The sequence below is a fragment of the Grus americana genome, chromosome 16 (genome assembly GCF_028858705.1).
Source record: "Grus americana isolate bGruAme1 chromosome 16, bGruAme1.mat, whole genome shotgun sequence".
In the NCBI taxonomy this organism is placed as follows: Eukaryota; Metazoa; Chordata; class Aves; order Gruiformes; family Gruidae; genus Grus; species Grus americana.
The window spans coordinates 5282096-5300763 of NC_072867.1; the positions used below are offsets into that span (position 1 = coordinate 5282096).

Genomic DNA, 18668 nt, shown 5'->3' on the forward strand with positions numbered 1-18668 from the left:
AATAAGCACTGTTGACATGTCTCAAGAGCCAAAAGCATACTGAGAACACCAATGATTTCAGATACCAGTTCCCACCCCCTTTTCCTTATCATCTCCCATGCTATGACTAATTCTATTTTTGAGGGTAAAACAAAGTGCATCCCTCCTCTGCATTAAGGTTTCACTGGAAAATCTCGTGGAAAATTCACTTTCACCACCCAGACGTTACCTTTGTCAGCTTTTCCTGCAGCTCCTGGATTTTGGCCTGCTGCTCTGTGTTGATCTACAGTTAAATAAAAAGATGGGAGAAGAGAGCGTTACAAAACCAAAAAGGAAAAAATGCTCTCTACTTATGATAACATATTTGTTTTAATTCACTTCCCAAATATCTTTGTTTCTCCCTGTAAATTTCAAGACACCGAAATGCTCCTTGGCAAATCTACTCCCATTATACTAACTTCTGGTTCATTTAATTCTGGTCACCAAGTAGATTGTTCAGTGGGACAATACTCAAAATTGTTTTTATTTTTCATTTGCTATTCTTTATTCATAAGAAAACCTGTTATGTGTCACTAACCTAACTCCAAACTCATATTACATATAATGGCTTGTCTTTGCCTAGCTTCTGAGCACAATTCATTAAGAACAGGGTATCCAGACACAGCTTTACATCAAATCAGAAAGAACAGTGAATCGCACTGAGAAAAAGATTTTTAAAAATATAAAATACGGATGGACGTGAGGCTGTGCATGCCATTGACTAGCCAAAGACACTCTTGGTTTCTGTGCATAATATGAAAGACACAGGAAGCAAACTTCAGGACATTTAAGTAGCATACCTTCTCCAATTTGCAATACAACTCTCCTGCTTCATTTTTTCCTTGATCTTTAACCTGCAACTTAAATATAAAATATATAAAAGTCTCAGGAAAAGTTATAGTACACTGGTCTTCTATCCAGTCATCACCTCATGCAATTTAAACACAAACAGTTATACAAAGTATGAATGACATTATTTGAGTGTACAATTGAAAGACATTTTGTATTGGTTGTACAAACCATGCTGATCTTTAGAGGACACACACAAAACTTGTGTGTGTAAATTCAAGCAAGCATCAGCCCCCTCTCCCATGAAGCCTAAACTACCTTTTGCAATTTGTTGTGACATTCAGTAGCTTTACGTTTGAACTCCTCAGCTGCCAGTCGGGACTCTCTCAACTCCGATTCATAAAGATCACTACGCCTGCGAGCTGAAATAAGATCCTCTTCTAATTGATTCATCATCAACCTCATTTCTTCTACTTGAGCTTGATATTCCTGTAGTTGTGGTGGAAGGAAAAGGTATTACATTTTAGAGGCAACAGGGGAAATCATTGGAGCAGCAGATCCCAGAATACTGATTGCAGGCAAGAGGAGCATTTAAGAACATGTGAAAGAAAAGTAAAGTACAAAATAAAATAATAAGAGCTAAATAAAATAACATATCCATGATGTTCTGGTTAGTTTTGCCATCTTCAATTCAATACCTCAAAAAGTCAAGACATTGAGTTTTTGAGGGTGGCTTCACTGCAGAAACACATACATACATCTACATACACATGATAAAAATTACTTATATTTCTAATTTCTGAAACAGAAATGTGCCTTTGAGTTGATGTCTCTACTAAATGCCCAGATGTTCCCTCAAGATATATTTTCTCAGGCTGATAACATGATAAATACCACAGATCTGCACAGCTTGGGTAAAAGGAAAGGAGGAGAAGCAGAGGGGTAGCATACTGTGGCTTCTAGTTGTCAGTTATTTTCTCTTGACAGAGTTAAAAAGGATCATATTGCTCTGAATGGGAGACAACCTAAAATCAAATATTAACTTAGAAAAACAGTCTAAAAATCACATTTGCCCATAGAAGAAATATATAGGCAGAAATAATGATTCCCCACGCAGGACACTACAAGATAGGGCATTTGGATGGGGAAGGTGGGAGAAGAAAAGAACATTTGAATTGACTATCTCGATGAGACTAGGTACTCAAACTGAGACAAGCTTGTGAAATCGCTTCTTGTATCTTCACTGGGAAAAAATAATTTAATTATGTTTATTTAGCATTTACTAAGTCCTGTAAGTATACATTCTATAAAATTACTCTAACAAAAAAACCCCACACAACCAAAAATAAAAAAAAAACCAAAAACCAAAAGCAAAGTATGTTTATGAAGCTGAGAACAAGTAGAAAGTATGCACATCAAGAGCTAGGAAAAAAGATTATGAAGAACTGACAGTGGGGGAGTCCATCTTTCTTTCCATTTTAATATCTTACAATATGACTACCCCCATATTCAAAAGAGTAACTGTCTCATGACAAAATCAGGTTTGTCATCATTCCTTCCAGACAGCCAGCTGTCTTCAGTTAGACAAGTGATTGCACGAACACTGACCCTAATGTCAGCCTGTGATTCTCTAGCAACATGGAAAGCTTATGCTGATATCTAAAGAAGCTGGGCCTTTAACAGATTGCTTTACTATCCATTACGGGGAGCACGGCAGAATGGCTCTTTGGTTTGTAATCCCCAAATTGGTTCTCCAAGTTGTAAGGCAAACAGGGGACCGACTCTTTCCAGTTAGTCTCCCTATGGATGCTCTCATTTTCTGGCTGGAAAGAATTAGAGCCTTGTTATAAGTGAGCATACATTAACTCAAATACTCGTTTCATACAAATACATTTGTGAATAAAGAAGGCAGAATGAGTTGAAGGAATACATGTTCTGTTCAGAAATCTCAATTTGTTAAAACTTCCTAAAATACTTGGCTTTTATATCAGCAAACACTTGACCAAAGAATTAAAGGTATGACTACAGTTGCCACTGTGAAAATGAGTGTTTGGGAAGGGAGGAGAACAGGGAGGGAGAAAAGAAGGAAAAAGAGGAGATAATCAGTAATATTTCAGTTTTTTCTTGTTTCTTGACGTTTGCAAGACTATCTTTGAATAAATCTCATGGTTAGGTCAGAGGAACAGGCCGCATCACTCAAGGTGACACAGAACAATACCTCTTGCATATGCATTGGTCATAGTTTAAAAACTATCAAGATGTACTTAAGCGCATATTAATGGACAGGCAAAGCCCAGGGCATATACCTGAAGCAAACCACATCAGGGTAGCTGCATACAAATGAGCAGGTCTTTCAAAAAAATATAGATTCTGATTTGTTGCGAGTTCATCCATTCATATGGGTCTTCATCAAGTAATGACCAGAACACAGGTTTAGTTAAAAACAAAACAAAAAACCCACAAACCCACCACACTCTTCTATTCAAGTACCTGGGGTTAAGTTGAACCTACAGTCTTACCCTGAAAATACCAAATGCCTAATTATTGGGTTTGAAATTTTTTTTTAATTTTTTTTTTTTTATTTTACTGGTTCTCTCTCAAGCTTCAAGTTTTTAACAGCAAAAGTCTAAGAGATTCTTCTATCTCACCCCCCAGTTCCCTCTTAATGATCCAAGTCTTTAATGGCTAAGATTCACCTGCGGGTACAAGTCAGCAAAAACATCTCTGCATATTTTGTTGCAGTGCTCTTGCACATGGGTTTCAGATAGGTCAGAAGACCCCCCCCAGGTATGAAAGTCTGCAGGATATTACAGATCCATTTGTTGACCTAAGCAGCATTTTTATGTCATCATGAATCTTCACAAGCCAAATCAAAAGATTCTAGGACAAAATATTTATTAAAAATTACTTGCATTATTTTTCCTCTGTTACATGCATCTGTACTGCCTAAGAATCTACTGATATTTATCATCACCAAAAGTGTTCCACATTTCAATATTTAAAACAACTTAGCTAACGAAGCACCAGAACACAGAGTACTGAGCTTTAGATCCCTTGTATTACATAAAACAACCATCCAGAAGAATGCTGTAGAGAAGTCTATGGAGGCCTGCTACATCCAGAGGGTTGTTTTTGCATTTCATTACTTTTTACATAAGAGCTGCTCATGTCTGGAGAATTATTACCAAGGTTTCTGGGCTTCCTTGTCTGAAACGCTATGAAATTAGTCAGTAATGTTTGTAAAGTGCTTTGAAGATGAAAAACAACAGATAATTGCAAAGAATTGTTTGAATGCCACAGCAAATTTCAATTTCTTTTCCTCAATATGTTGCTGTTGATTCATAAAACTGAATGGGTTGTCTTGTAGGCCATTTTAAATCCTAAAAATGTCCACATTTGTCACCATATTTTCATTTAATTTTGACTTTTTTTCCCTCATGAACAATTGTATGGATTAATGAATTTTCAACATTCTTCTGGTGGAAAAAAATTATGAACATTTACTTTGCAAATAGATTAAATTAGGAAAAGAAGTTAGGCAACACAGATTCTATTTTGAAAGACTATTAAGCATTTGAAATGGCCAGATAAGAAGGAATAAAAACCAACACAAAGTTAAGGTTAGCTCCATTCTTTCCCAGGTGAAGATTCATGAACTTCTTGTGGGCTTGACCATTTAAATTGGTTAGTTCATTTATAACGCAGCATATTAGTAAAGTATTGTAACTTTCTCCTAGGTTGGTTTTATAGAAAAAGTACCTTCAGGACTAGGAAAAGAAAAACTTGAAGTCGGGCGTTTGTGCTTACTTGTAATAGACACAAAAGTGTAATTTTTTTGCTTCCCATTTTGTATAAGAAACCATGCGAAAACACACAGATTGGGAGCCATCACAGCCTACCAACATAAAACATAAACCATAAACAATAAACCTGGCAACAGAGCTGGAATATGCCAAGAATGCATATTTGTAGATAGCCACTCTGCTCCCTGAAGAATCACGTATACCTGTTCTTTGATCTCTTGCAGTTTTCGGCTTTGCTCTCTGATATCATGAAGTAGCTGTAGTGCCTTATCATCTTCCTGAGACACCTCCATCCGCGCCTGCTCCAGGCTTCGCTTTAAGCTCTGCGGAAAGCAAAATGTTCAATACATAGTCTTTGGTTTTTCAGATGGCTGTATAATAAAGATCTTTACCTATAGAAATGCCTCCTTGACTGCAGAGAGGCATCAAAAAGAAAAAAAGAAAAAAATAATCGAGGCACCAATGATGGAACCTAAAGAAATTCATGGCCAGTGCTGCTTCTATCTGGATAGAAGCCGCCCATTTTACAAACACTGTTTACTACACTGAAATCTCAGTTCAAATCTCTACTTCCTCACATCAGGTTTAAGAGACAAAAACCAGAGATCACAAAAGGCATCCATTATTGACAGCATTTATATATATTTTATCTAGCACTATTAATTCACAACCTACATACAATCCTTCAACTTCATGTTACTAACAAGCCTATTCATTTTTCTTGCTGCTGCTAAGCGAGTTAAATCCTTTAATCATCATTAAACTTCTACCAAGAACAGAAGAGCTGCTTTGGTATCTCACCACTTGCCTTACCTGCAAATTGTGACAGACCAGTGGTCCTCCTATCAACTGTATATTATTCTTCAATAGAAAGATACAAACTGAATTTTCTTTATTTACCTAGTATAGAAAAATCACTCAGCCCCATTTTAAGATATGCTTCCCAACAAACCAACCCATCAGAAATGCTTTTCAATTCTCTGAAACAGTATTATCTGGATTTTTGTTCTTGGTACAAGAGAGGAAACAGAATATTATATCCAACTGAAAATACAGAGACTATTAACTAGAATGAAAATATCCTCACTGGAATCTTGCCAGGACAACTGGGCAGACATTCCAGCTCCCATGAAAAATGCCAAATGATCTTTGAAGACATAGTTTTAAGGCCTCATTTTTATCTTCTATCTGAAAAATAGGACCTGTCCTAGCACCATCCCTGACATCATGCTGGGGAACTGGATCAGCCTGAATTCAAAATACCACAGATGGAGGCAACACCGTTGTTTCCTAAGCCTCTTATTTGTCCTTGAAGATTTTTGTCTAGGTACTGATTAGGCCCCATCCTCTTCTGGCTAAGAAACCTGCAAGAAGTCAAATCCAAGCATGTTCTAGCACAGCCAGTAAGACAAACATCACAAATAGTTTCAGCAAGACCAGGACAGTAGTTATTCTTGTACGTTCTAAGCACATGACCATAAACCAGTGTTTGAATAAACCTATCAAGCAAGCTTCTGCAAACAATTCAGGGCTCCATACTCAACAGATATCCTGTCATATATTATCTTCTCTCCATCAAGTACCCCACTAAAACCATGATGGAAGAGAAAGGCAAAGACCACCAGATTTCAGGCCTTCAGAGCTGAAAGGACTGGTGTAAGGGCTCACACTGCATTCTGTGATATAGGTGGCCAGGTCCTGCTCCAGGAGGGATCGCTGGGTCTCAGAGGCTTTCAGTTCCACCTCCTTTTGGCTAAGTACAGCCTCCACCTCTGACACTCTCCGGTGCAACCGCGTCATTTCCTGCTCCATCTGCAATAAATATCAAGAGGTTATAAAGGGGGCTTTAAAAGCTTTGTTAACTGCTACTTTCAGAGCTCTGCTTGTAAGGAATTTGTCTCCAAGAGACTTCTAGCTATATTTCGCCAAATGGTGTTTAAATTCCGATACCATTGTCTCTGCTCCAGGAATGCACAGTTCTTCTTAAGGACAAGTAGTAAGTCTAAGTCACCCCATTCATTCAAGCTGCTTGTTCATATTCAGTCATTCTTCGAACCCCAGTTAGCAAAGAAGACACAATCATTTTTCACCTGACTTGCAGAGATGTGTCACTTTAACCTTATCCCAAATCCATGCTGGACCAGAAGATGGTTTCCCCCCATCTCCTTGTCAGGAGCAAATGGTCAAATCCAGAACAGAGCAGGCAGAAAAGTAATCGAACTCTCATAAAAGTCTCAAACAAGCAGTAAGTTTTAAAAAACTCCACCGGGTTCCCTTTATTGGAGCACAGCAACTGTTATAAGATGATCACCATAACCAGTGACGCAACAACAGTTATGTAAGTAGAAGCTGATGAGTTAGGAAGAGAACATCAGAACAGTACTGCTGTAATTGTGGATATGATGAAGAGGCACGGCCTGCAGGAAGAAGCAGTCGTCTGTGTCACGCAGAGAAAAGGACTGTTTAAAATCCAGAGCCACTTCTTGTTAAGATAAAAGTATCTAGAGCAAGAGTATGGCCTAAATTCATCTCCCTTTGTACTGGACAGGAAGCCTCCTCACTGAAGGAAAAGCACTTTGCCCACCACGAGTCTGGATGATCAGCAGCATCTGACAGATCCCTGGACATACAGTGGTTGCAGATTCCTGGAGCAATGGAGATGGCCAATCGCATAAATAAATACCTTGTGACACTTGTCCTGGGCGTCTTGGAGTTCTTTGCTCTTGAGAAGAAGTTTCTTTTCCATGGAGCTGACCTTGACTGGAGAATCCACACTTGAAAAAACAGATCTAAAAGAGCAAAGCCAAACAGCACATGAATATAGGCAAAAGGTACAGAAATCTGCATTTATGCAGCCTTGGTAAAGTCATTGGGTACTTACTTATACCAGGGTAAAAGAAATGTGCAGCAATGACAGTCTTAACAGCCATCATTTCAGATCAAACATACCATAAAACCTGGTGACAGTATATCATTATTAAATAATCCATGTGTAACTTCTAGTTACAATATTAATATTTTCCATCAGTGACTTTCATGTCAGAGTGCAAAACAATAAATCACAGCAACGTTTTTGCATAACTTGTACAGATTTATAAGTGTAACAAAAACAAAGCATAAAGTCAACGTAACCATTTGGAAATATGACAAATTTCCAGATAATTTCTTTTTATTTTGTCCTTTATTTTTAAACCGGTTTTAAAATTGTCATCAAAGTACAAAAGCCCTAAAAACTTTAACATGTCATAATCTGCACCACAGGAGGAAAAATTAATATACTTAGTTACCTTCTGTGAATCAAAATTGAACTGAAACTTTCATAACCCAATTCATATGATCCCTACGAACTCAATCAATATCAATATGATTAGTCACACTGCAGAACTTCAGAGTTCCACTTGTAAGTAATTTCTTTCGTAAGACACAACTTAACTGTACTATTCAAAACAGTTTGACTCGAGAAACTTGGGGAAAATATTTACATGTTCTTAAGATTTCTGTCTAATTGGGACTCAACATTTAAGAAGTTTACCATTTCTGTTAGTCTACATTCATTCTAGAAAAGGATAGGAAGCCACTCAATGTTTTGGAGCATATTTTTAGTGCTTTGCAGTCTTAAAGATGTAATTTGCAACCAAAAAATTAAGTACACACATCAAAACATAATTTTAAAAATCACATTCTCCCTCGCATAAAATGATTCAAACTAGATATTTAAGCAGTTAATGATGGAACCAGTGTTAACTGATAGATGAAAACACAGAAGTACAATGAAGGTGCTAATAAAAGATCATACAGTCTGCCCACACATTGCTTTCTGCTTCTCCTGGCCACAGTTTGGTATGCAGCCAGTTATCCCCATGGAGAGAAATGAGCTTTGAGCAGCTCTCTGCATATAGCCATACACCCACACACAGCAGCACAGTCTCTTCTTAACACCAAGGAAAGTTTGATTCCATCACCACCATTTTCTGAGAAAAATCTACTCCTTAATCCATATAGAAATGCAGGAGAGTCACAAAAAGAGAAATATGCATTTTTATGAAAATGCTGCAGCAACATATATGTATCAAAACAGATCTTCAGTACCACTACCCTAAGCAAACATTAGGAAACGCTGTTTTGATATTAGCAAACAAACATAGCAAAATCCACCAATTCTGCCTTGGAAGGTCAAATATTAATATTTCTTCAGAAATCTGATGTGGGGAAACTTAGAAGAAAGAATCCTGCACGTCAACAATACAGATACGATCAGGACTTAATAAAAAACAAATGTTAAAAAGTGAATGCTTTTGTAAAGCATTCCTTTAGTCCTGGTCCGATCCATCAGATTATCGTATTTAAAAATCAATTTATAAAGCACGTCTATACTCCTACAGAGAAAAGGCAACCATCTGAGAAAGATGCATATTAAATCCCGTAACAGCTGGGTGTACAAACAAGGCTAAAAATGAATAGTTGAGAAAAGCAGTCTAAAAATACAAATTAAAGCTCACATTAACTAAAAAAGACACAAAGGAATCTGCTTTAAAATGTTAATCAAATATATGTAAATAGCTGCAAATGTGTACTGAGACAAGTTTGAAAATCTTTTTATAATAAAAATTTACCTTTACAGGTCTGAACTGTACTGGCTAAAGCAATTAATGTTTTTTAAATAATAGTTTCAACATTAGCCATCACCTTTTTACTTTCATTCTTTTCAAATCTGAAGCATTACCTTAGAAAACTCTGGTCAGTTCTTACAGACCTGCTTTTATTTGCTGCTTCTATTTCACCTCCCCAAAGGGCTCATTTTATTTGTTATTTTTGCTTATTCATTTTATTTGCTGTGAGAAGTATCAGAGCCTAATATTACAGGCACCATTTTGCATTTCAAAATTTTCTCCTAGCAAGCCAGCTTAAAGCATCCATATGCACTGCAACACAGGCAAGAAGCTCTGCAAAGACACGTTGTTCATCCAGGAGGGATGGGATGGGACAGCTCTGGAGACTCGCACTGACCGAAGTTTGAATTTCATTAGAAGACTGTAGAGGGAGCTGCTCCTCAGGGTTGGTGTCAGTTTTGTAAGGAAAGAGAAGGCTACAAGCTACAACTACAATCTTTCTTCCTCATCCCTGTCCAAAGGGAGGAAGAAATTCCTTAAAAATATATGTCCTGGTGACATGACAATTTTCCTGCCATGGAAACTGTACGTCTTATCCCCAAGTGGAACTGATTGCAGTTAGCACTGGACACACAGTTTTTAAGAGACATCCTTTCCCAGTAATTCTTTCCTGTGTACAAATTACATTAGAACAACTTCATGAACATCCATACAACCTTCAAAGTATCAGAAAGAGGGCAGACAGAGGAAATCAAGAGAAATGGAATACTGACTAATCTAATAAGTCTTGTCATGGCGATATAAGCTCTCAACACAGCATGACAAGGTGGAAAATACCCACATTGCTGGGGCACTTATATTCTTCCTCAGTCAGCATCATCTCAGAAATTAAACACACAATCCAACATCAAAAGCCATGATGCAAAGCTATCATTCAGGTTGGTACATCTCAGAATATTTCATTTAATTAACTGCTACATCTGGATGAATTCTCTTAGCACAACAAAACAGTTTCTGCTGTTTCCTCTGAAGTGTGAAAAAAAGATTAACAAAAGGTAACCAGCATACATCAAGAAAATCGCAATAAAAGATTGAAAAAAAACCCCAAAGTCAAGTCTATAGTACCAAGCACTGATAGCACTAGCTGTGCCAATTTACTTTCAAAAGAAGCACTGCCTGCGTGACTAAAAAGCAAGTTAACTTACAGCTGACTATCAAGTGATTTCACAGCTAGATCAGCAACAGCCTCAACCAGCAGAACTACCAGAAATGGTGCTAGTTGTGTAAAAGCTCCTCCAGTCTTAACGTGGCTGAGATGAAGAAGAAAAAAGTATTAGTATAGGAAAAGCTATAAGATGAATATGAGGGATCAAACGCATATCTTAACCTCTCTTATGCATCATACCTCGTACCTTCCTTTGTCCTTTCATGCCACTCTCATAAACCCCCAACTCACCTGTGCTTCTTCCTTCTCACAACGATTGACACCATCTGTCCTAATCCTGGCCCCCACACAACATGCCTATAATCTCATCCCCCGTCCCTCATGCTCTATTCTTTTTAGCATTATACTCATCTGTACCTTCCGCCCCCTCGTAAATGCTTGCTCAGGCCTAAAAAAAAACCAACCAAAACCAAACAGTGATACCATCAATCTGTGAATAGAGCTAGCTGAAGCAAAGCGTATTTTTGGTATGCTCACCCTCTGCTTCCTCTTTCATCTATCTTTGGTGAAAGAGATACCAGAACGCGACAAACTGTTGGAAGAAATCCGTAGTCCTTCTTTTTGGAAGAGTGGCCCATTTTAACTCTCAGTATTTTATAATAAAAATCAGGAATCCATATAAAATTTTAAATTTAAAAAAAAAAATAAAAATCTTGAAACATACCACTTCTTAGGAACTTACAGAAAAGATTTGGACCATCTACCAAAGCCTCACAGACCAGAAGTCAAGAATGACTAGAATTACGTTTATTATATTGTGATAGATAATTTTAAAAAAATAAATATGCCCCTATCAGCAACTGAGATTAGTGACTAGTCCCACTGTCAGCTTTGCTGTGAATAGATCTCTAGGTTCTGGTTTAGCAAGTATTTTGTATTAACCTAAGTTTTGTATCATAAGCAGTCAGGCCCCTATAGCTCCTTACTCCAGTCTAAGAGAGGACAGAGGCAGGCAAAAATTTACATCATAAGCTATTTTTTTAATTAGGTATTTGGGTTTTTTATTAGGTATTTTGGTATATTTTATTAGATATATATTTTTATTAGGTATTTTGGTATATTTAGTTAGCCCTAGATTTATAATTTATCTATCTTATGCCTTAGGGCATCTGATAGTCACCTGCAAAGGACAATAACAATTTTCTTTCACCACTTGATACATATTTCTGGCATCTGAGGGTTTTTCTCATTTGTTCTAAGCACTGGAGATCAGCCACAGTTAGGGACAGGAAGTAAGGTGGGGCTGGCTTTTAATGGAATTAAACTCTCAGTTGCCTGTTATCTTGTCACAGTCACACGCTTGCAGCCAAACCAGTGGCCAGATTTGCAGTCAGACAGGCATTTCTCCCCAAATCAAGAATTCAGAGGCCATGATGGGAGAAGGAGTTAGCTGGCCCTTCTCTGCAGCCTGATCCCAGTTCTTGGAATCATATAGGAGATTTATTTAACAAACACTTTGCTAGTACAGGAACCTATGACATAAGCAATGTCCTTGATTTCTCCTGATTGCTTCCTACGACACATTATTGTCATGCCTTTTGCTTTTATTAGATCTTACATTTGTTATAAGGTCACAACTTCTTCCCAAAACTCATGATACAGGACAACATACAGAACGTTTTCATTCAATGGACCTTTCTAAACTATACTGACCGGATCATTTCTGGCAACAGGTCTAAGTGACTTAGGTGAACCCTTCTAACCCTAAGCGGTTGGGAGAAAGAGGAGAATGGAAAAGAGAACTTCTTTTATCCTTCTTCTGTGCAATTTTTTTGAACTGTCCTTTCTCTGAAGTATTTGAAATTCCTAGCTCAGCTATGTCTTCTCACTGTCCAGTGAACAAGGGCAAGAGTGTAACCCTAAACTTCATAGCTTGACAGCCCTCAAATTAAAAGCAATGAAAGTTTCAAGGACCTTGTTAATGGCACTCTGCAGTTGCCTGGCCTAACTATGAGCAGCACTAGAGGCATTAGAGCTATCATGCTGCAGACACAGGAAAACAGATCTGCATCACTTAGCAACCATAAGGGTTAGACTTTCAGAGGAAAGATTTTAAGAAGAAAAATTCTGGACTAATAAACTTGATGACTTAGGACCTTCCAGAGAAGACATCCCAAGATTCACATCAGATAAGCCTACCCCCCATTTACTGTTCTCTTCCCCATCTAGAATTTGATATTCAAGCTAGTGTGGACAGAAACAGTACTTTATTTCCTCAAGTAAAACATACATCACACAATATTTTATAAGTTACCTTTATGACCCTGCGTTGCAGTGATATTGAGAATAAACTAGTCAGTGCATTATTTAAATACAGATATTTTCAAGTCTCCATACACTCTTTGCTATATTTAAATCACCTTCGTAGAACAAGATGCAAGTATTTACTGCTAAAAATATCAAAGTGCATTTATAGAGATCTCATTCAAAAAAAGAAATCACTAAGATCTACTTATATTAAAATTATTTGGGAGAAAATTAAGTACATGATGTCTTTCTGTTCCAGCTCAGGAAAAAACAGGCCACACTAAGCAGAAATTTTACTTCAGTCAAAATTTCTCCAGAGCACATTAACCTCTATATTCTTTTGCCGTACCCCTTCTCACCTATTACCAAAATTCAAATATAACTTCAATATGCATCTTCGGTACTAGCTCCACAAAGAAAGCATATCAATCAATCTGCTATATCTATATTACTTTTCAACCTCCAGCGCAGTTACACCACTGTTCCTGAGACTTTACCTCATGCTCCTCTTCAGTTCTAGTCCTGGACCCCGGTTACATACACCTTTTTACCATATGTCTATGGTCACTGTTGAGCCTCTTCTGACTGTTACATGAGTGGTCATGTAGCCTTGATAGATGGATTGCAGTTCCCCAGGCAGAAAAGCTAACACCGCAAGTTATTTCACTTCTAAATCAAGACAGATTTTAACCCCAGGTATCTACATATGTAACATTCCATTTTCTAATTCGGCTGACAATATTAGATCATTTCACCAAAAGAATACTTTTTTAGTCGTTATGTCCTCTCCCTTCCTTTCTCTTTTGTCATAAAAGCAACTCTGCTGAGGAGGGACAGTCAAAGATTCCCTTTTTATTACTGGCATAACCATCATATAACCTTGATTCACGGTGTAGGCAAGATCAAAGATGTCAACAGTATCACCAGATTTGGTTACACACATATCGCAGAACAACTATCACAACCAATATGACAAAAAAATGAAAACTTGATTAAGACAGATTGACAATGAAGTCCCTTAAGGGAACTAACTAGCAGCAATGAACGATGGTTGACACGAAAACACAGCGCGTTAGTGCATTGAGTCACTAACCCAGCTAAAGCCATTGCATTCCTGAGAGGCCTCATGATACTGAGGTAAGGACTTCTCAACTTAACGCACTGCACTAATACTTTTCCAAAACCCTGTCACCAGAAACTAACCACCCACCACACCAAATGGTTTATACCATACTATTTATATTCTTCTTTTTCTCTGACTCCATTCTCTCAGAAAGCATGCTTTCTCTCAACTGAAAGCCATTTCTTCTAGATCTTTACCTCCCTCCACAAACACATACCCTGCATACTTCATCTGAATCTCCAGTCTCTTAACACACAATACAGGAGTCTTCGTATTTAACTTGACTCAACAGCACACAGTCAGCTGCCGTGAAGCTCCTTCTCTTGTTCACTGACCCATCACTGCACATTCCCAGATTACTGGAGCTCCATTTCTGTGGATCACTGATTCAGCCTTACACATCCCCAGCACTTGGTGCCCACTCTCTGACCCAATAAAATAACACCCCCCCTTTTCCATCTTTGAACTCCTCAGTATTCTCCTTCTTTCAGTGATCTGCAATAACAGAAATAAAATCACCTACTGCTCCCTGGTTAACAGCAACAACTAATTCAAAGTATTTGAAAAACAATTTTGACAGTAACTGTTTTAGAATCAATCTTTCCATTCCCTTACCTCCCCCTCATCCCCTCATCCCAGAAATAATCACAGAACGGTAGGACAAGCACAAGCCACAGCAGCAACAGATAAAGCCAGAATCTGGCAGCTTCCCTAAAGCAGAGTACAGCCCAGTTAAAACAGCTTTTCCACACACACACCATCCTCACTGTAACAAACCTTCACATTTTTCCAATGGTCCTATCCACCTAAGCAATAATTTCTACTTACTCTGATCTGAGGATCCCTAATGCCTTGATGAATGAGAACCCCACAAATGGCAAATCTTCACCCGAGAAGCCTGCTGGGTTCAACTGGCGCGTAGAGGATAAAACCCGCGAATTCTTCTCTGGTTCATCAAAATTTGAGGTGTCATCATCAGACTTGAGAGTAGGAACGAAGGGGGGAGGAGCTGGTGAAAAAAGCAAGAAGAAAAGACAAAATTCAGCTACAGTTCACTCTGCAACAGTCCCACTCATTCAGTGCTTGCAATGGCACTGCAGCTCCTGCTTTTAATCTTGCTAACACAAGCAGACTGAGCTGCTGCTCTCAAATCGTATTACAGCAACAAGAGATTAACCCTTAAGCTACCAACATGGCTACCACTCTGCAGGCAGAATGTCTCCCACACTGATTAAACTGGGGTTTAGGCTGGGGATTTCAGATTGTTGGGTTTTGGGGCTTTTTTTTTTCCAGGTTAGAGGTTTTTTTAAAACATATACAATTGAATCAAATCAAAGAACCAGGCTAAGACAATCATTACTGTAATATAGCTAAAAGTAATTCAATTCTGAATCATCTAGAAAAAAGAAAATTTCTCCAACCTATTCAATTAGTGACACTACTTGAGTATGTAGCCTGAACCTTTGCTAGTCAGCTAAGGGATATTATCTACCCTTTAACACTACCAACAATCTTCCCTGCTTGGGCTTCTAATCAACAGCAAACTGGTCTTTCTCCTGGAAGATTCTAATAAACTACAGCTACTAGAAGCTAATTGGTCTTCAGGAAGGGAAGAAATATCAGTAAGATTTTATTTCTCTAAAAGAGCTTCCTAAAGATCTGGAACTCTTGTCAGGACACCACTGCAGTCTGGCTCCGGTACAATCAGCTCTGAAGATAGGTATAAATAGCAGGAATTACAATGTATTTCTTACTATAATTTCTAAATTAGTACCACTTAACTTGTTAAGCAGTTGTTTAATTTCAGTTGATTTTCTCATGTTTGCTTCAGTTTAATTAACAAACAGAACAAAAGAACAAGTTCTTCTCAATGATGTGCAGCACCCGAGCTACCTGCTGGCTTGGCTACGTGTGTGAAAGGAATGAATGCAAAAGCCTGCTGTGCAATTCCTACCTCATTAAATCACATTTTCTAAGATGTTTTTTTTTTTTTACATATTTCATCACTCAGGTCCTCACTCACTGCAAATCAACTAATCTCGGTTTTGCTCTATAAAGAAGACAGCTCTTCAGTCAGCAACTAGAACACAGCCCATTGTCACAAGCTGATGGAAGTGTAGTGTGCTAAAACCGTTACCATGGATCCAGTATAGATCTCCTGTAGCTGAAAGGCTGATGAGAATTGAAGAACCGGGAACAAACATTACAACCCCTGCAGTGCAGGCTCCCTGCTCCTCACTCTCTGCATGCTTGGAGTTTAACCCTACCTGCCTGCATTCGTGACAGATGCTGATGCTTATCTGACTGACACAGGCAGAATGAGTCACGGCTGGAGCTTGCTAGCTCCCTCTAGGTTGCCAAAGCCTTTCACAGCCCGCTTTTTAACTCTTCATTCTCTAGACAAATGTACTAACCACCGGACCAGCATTAATAACAACAACAAAAAAAAAATTCAAAAAATCCATCTGTATAAACTGCCAAATCACAACTACACAGGCAGCTTTGTCAGCAGCTCCCCAAGGAGCCGTTCTGACACTGCTCCCAAGCAGGAAAGTGAGAAGAAATTCCATGAAGCAAATAGGATGCTGCTCACGTACAGTAGTTCCAAGTACATTAGGATGAGATAAATGGGGAAAATATACAAATTAAATAGGTTCTGTAGTAAGCAATTTTACTTACTGGCTCTAGAACATTTAAATTTTCTGTCAATATCATGAATTTATTAATTCCTGCTATTTTATTGGTTATGATATAAATTTAGATCCAGTATAATGCTGACATTTATGTACTGTAAACATGATTTTGGAATGCAGACTGTTGATTAGGATCTGTATTTTTTAAAAATTCACTTAATGTCAGGATAATGTCCAGCTACTCTTTCATATGCTCTTAATGATTAAAACCAGAGAAGCAACAGAAAACAGCATATATCATCTCTAATGCAAATATAAGCCCAAAGTTACAGTTAATTCATAGCAGAGGAGGGTAAGTTCAGGAATTAATATTTTTTTAGTTTAGGACCTCTGCTGAAAGAACTTTGCACATCCTCTTACAGGAAAGGGTTGCTGTGGGGTTTTTAACATTGCCTTTGAAGACAGATACTGTCTATGAGGTAAAGTAATAGAGAAAACAGCAAACTATTCACTTTGGGGAAGACTAGAATCTTTCTTAAAGAGGTAGCTAAAAAGGCAGCTATGTTGTTTTTTAAGTGGTATAACAACCCTGTTATATACTCCTCAGAGTTTGACAGATAACTTCATCTTTGAAAGAGAGATCTAGTGCCTTACTTTTCAACAGAAATTAGCTAAGAAGATCTTAAGAGTCATCTTCAAGCCCTTGCAATTAAAAAGAAAGTCTTTCCTCTTACCAACAATAAGAATTCCTAGTCAAACCACATGCATAAAAGAAAATATAATTTAAACATGCCTAAGATCAGCATGCACAGAAAAAGATGAAAAGAACTCAATAGGGGAACAATGGATGCAAAAAGATAAAACTGAATGCGAGACAGAGCAAACCTTTGGGGCTGGTGGGAAACTAGTTTAAAGAGCACAATGTTTTACACTACAGTTTCCTCTAATATTTCATAAAAGATGTGAACGAAAAAGAGAAATTGTGAACACTAGATCAAAAATTAATGAAAAAATCATTTGCCCTCTATTTTGCATTCACTGAAAATCCATGACTAACAGTCTGTAAACTCTGCAACTTTTCAGTATAACCTTGTTACAATATTTGTATCAAGAAATAGTAGCAACTGAAAAGCAAACTTAGAACAGTCATTCAACAAAAACACCTCTAGATGTTAAGTAGTTCTGAACTGTCAATAGTGACTTAAAAATGAGAAGCAGAACTTCTTCAGAAGTTTCAGGACACTGGAGAAAAATTCTCTTAGGAGTAAGAGGGAATATCTTAAAAAAAAAAAAAAAAAAACACCACCACCAGCTAGATCCATTTTTGTTAATTATTTGGTAGCTTCTTCATAGTCCTTTATTCCTAAGACTGAGTCCTTTGTCTGATGTCCAAAATACCTACAGAATAAACAGAGTAGTCTTGTAAAAACAACCTAAAACAGACAAGCAATTTTGTTTTCAAATGTGGGTCACAAGGTGATGAAATCTCCAGTAAAATTATTATTTCTTGCTTTAAAATCAGAGGACTGTCACACAACTATAGTACTTTCAGAACGAGATGAAGATTGGTGAATGCAAATACATTGATGTGCTTATCAGCTGCTCTTTTAAAGGGAAGAATCCTTTAGTAGAGGTCAAGATAAGCCTCCAAAAACTAAATGTTAAAACCATGCCATTGCATCCGACAAGGTAAAAAATTTGCACGGTTTTCAGACTCACCCAAAAGAGAGGCAAAACTATTACTCAAAAAGACAGTAAACCCAATGCTTCTACTCATACAAACTGGTTGGGTATAAAGACCTCTTTTTGCCTCTGATATGTTACAAACGAACGTACATGTTCTGTTTACCATTTAAAGTATCTTGTAGAGAACTGCATGTTTTAAAAAAGCCAATTGCTTGCCTAGATACCTCCCCACTTGTGGAAGGATGTAACCCTCTTCCATCTGTTCCAAAGCATGACTTTCAGAGGAAAAGGGGGTGTTGTAGGTTGCTAAGTTTAAAAAAAAAAAAAAAAGAAAAAAAGAAAAAACCAAAACCACCACACATACACTGCAGTACTTGAACCAGTTTATCAGTAAGATTAGATAAAATGTCTCTTATGGAAAGAAGCTTTTCTTTTTTTTTTTGATCTCTGCACTAGTGTGTGTATTTATGACTAGTTCAAGGAACATTGCCTTAATCGGGTCTTTCCAGCCTTTCAAAATATTTTCATGCAAAT

The 18668-nt window shown here is 37.7% G+C and overlaps 1 protein-coding gene across 9 annotated transcripts in view; it reads right to left on the reverse strand.

Moving 5' to 3' along the window:
* CIT (citron rho-interacting serine/threonine kinase) overlaps positions 1-18668 on the reverse strand; it is a 73486-nt gene that overhangs the window by 43036 nt on the left and 11782 nt on the right. For 4 of the 9 annotated variants that reach the window (XM_054844662.1, XM_054844661.1, XM_054844659.1 and 1 more), the window contains exons 9-15: positions 14644-14824; positions 7294-7399; positions 6279-6422; positions 4814-4933; positions 1126-1296; positions 819-878; positions 209-262 (exon numbers count right to left, since the gene is read on the reverse strand). In XM_054844662.1, coding sequence (XP_054700637.1) covers positions 209-262; positions 819-878; positions 1126-1296; positions 4814-4933; positions 6279-6422; positions 7294-7399; positions 14644-14824 — 836 coding nt within the window. The other 5 variants (XM_054844663.1, XM_054844660.1, XM_054844658.1 and 2 more) reach the window with 3 other exon arrangements.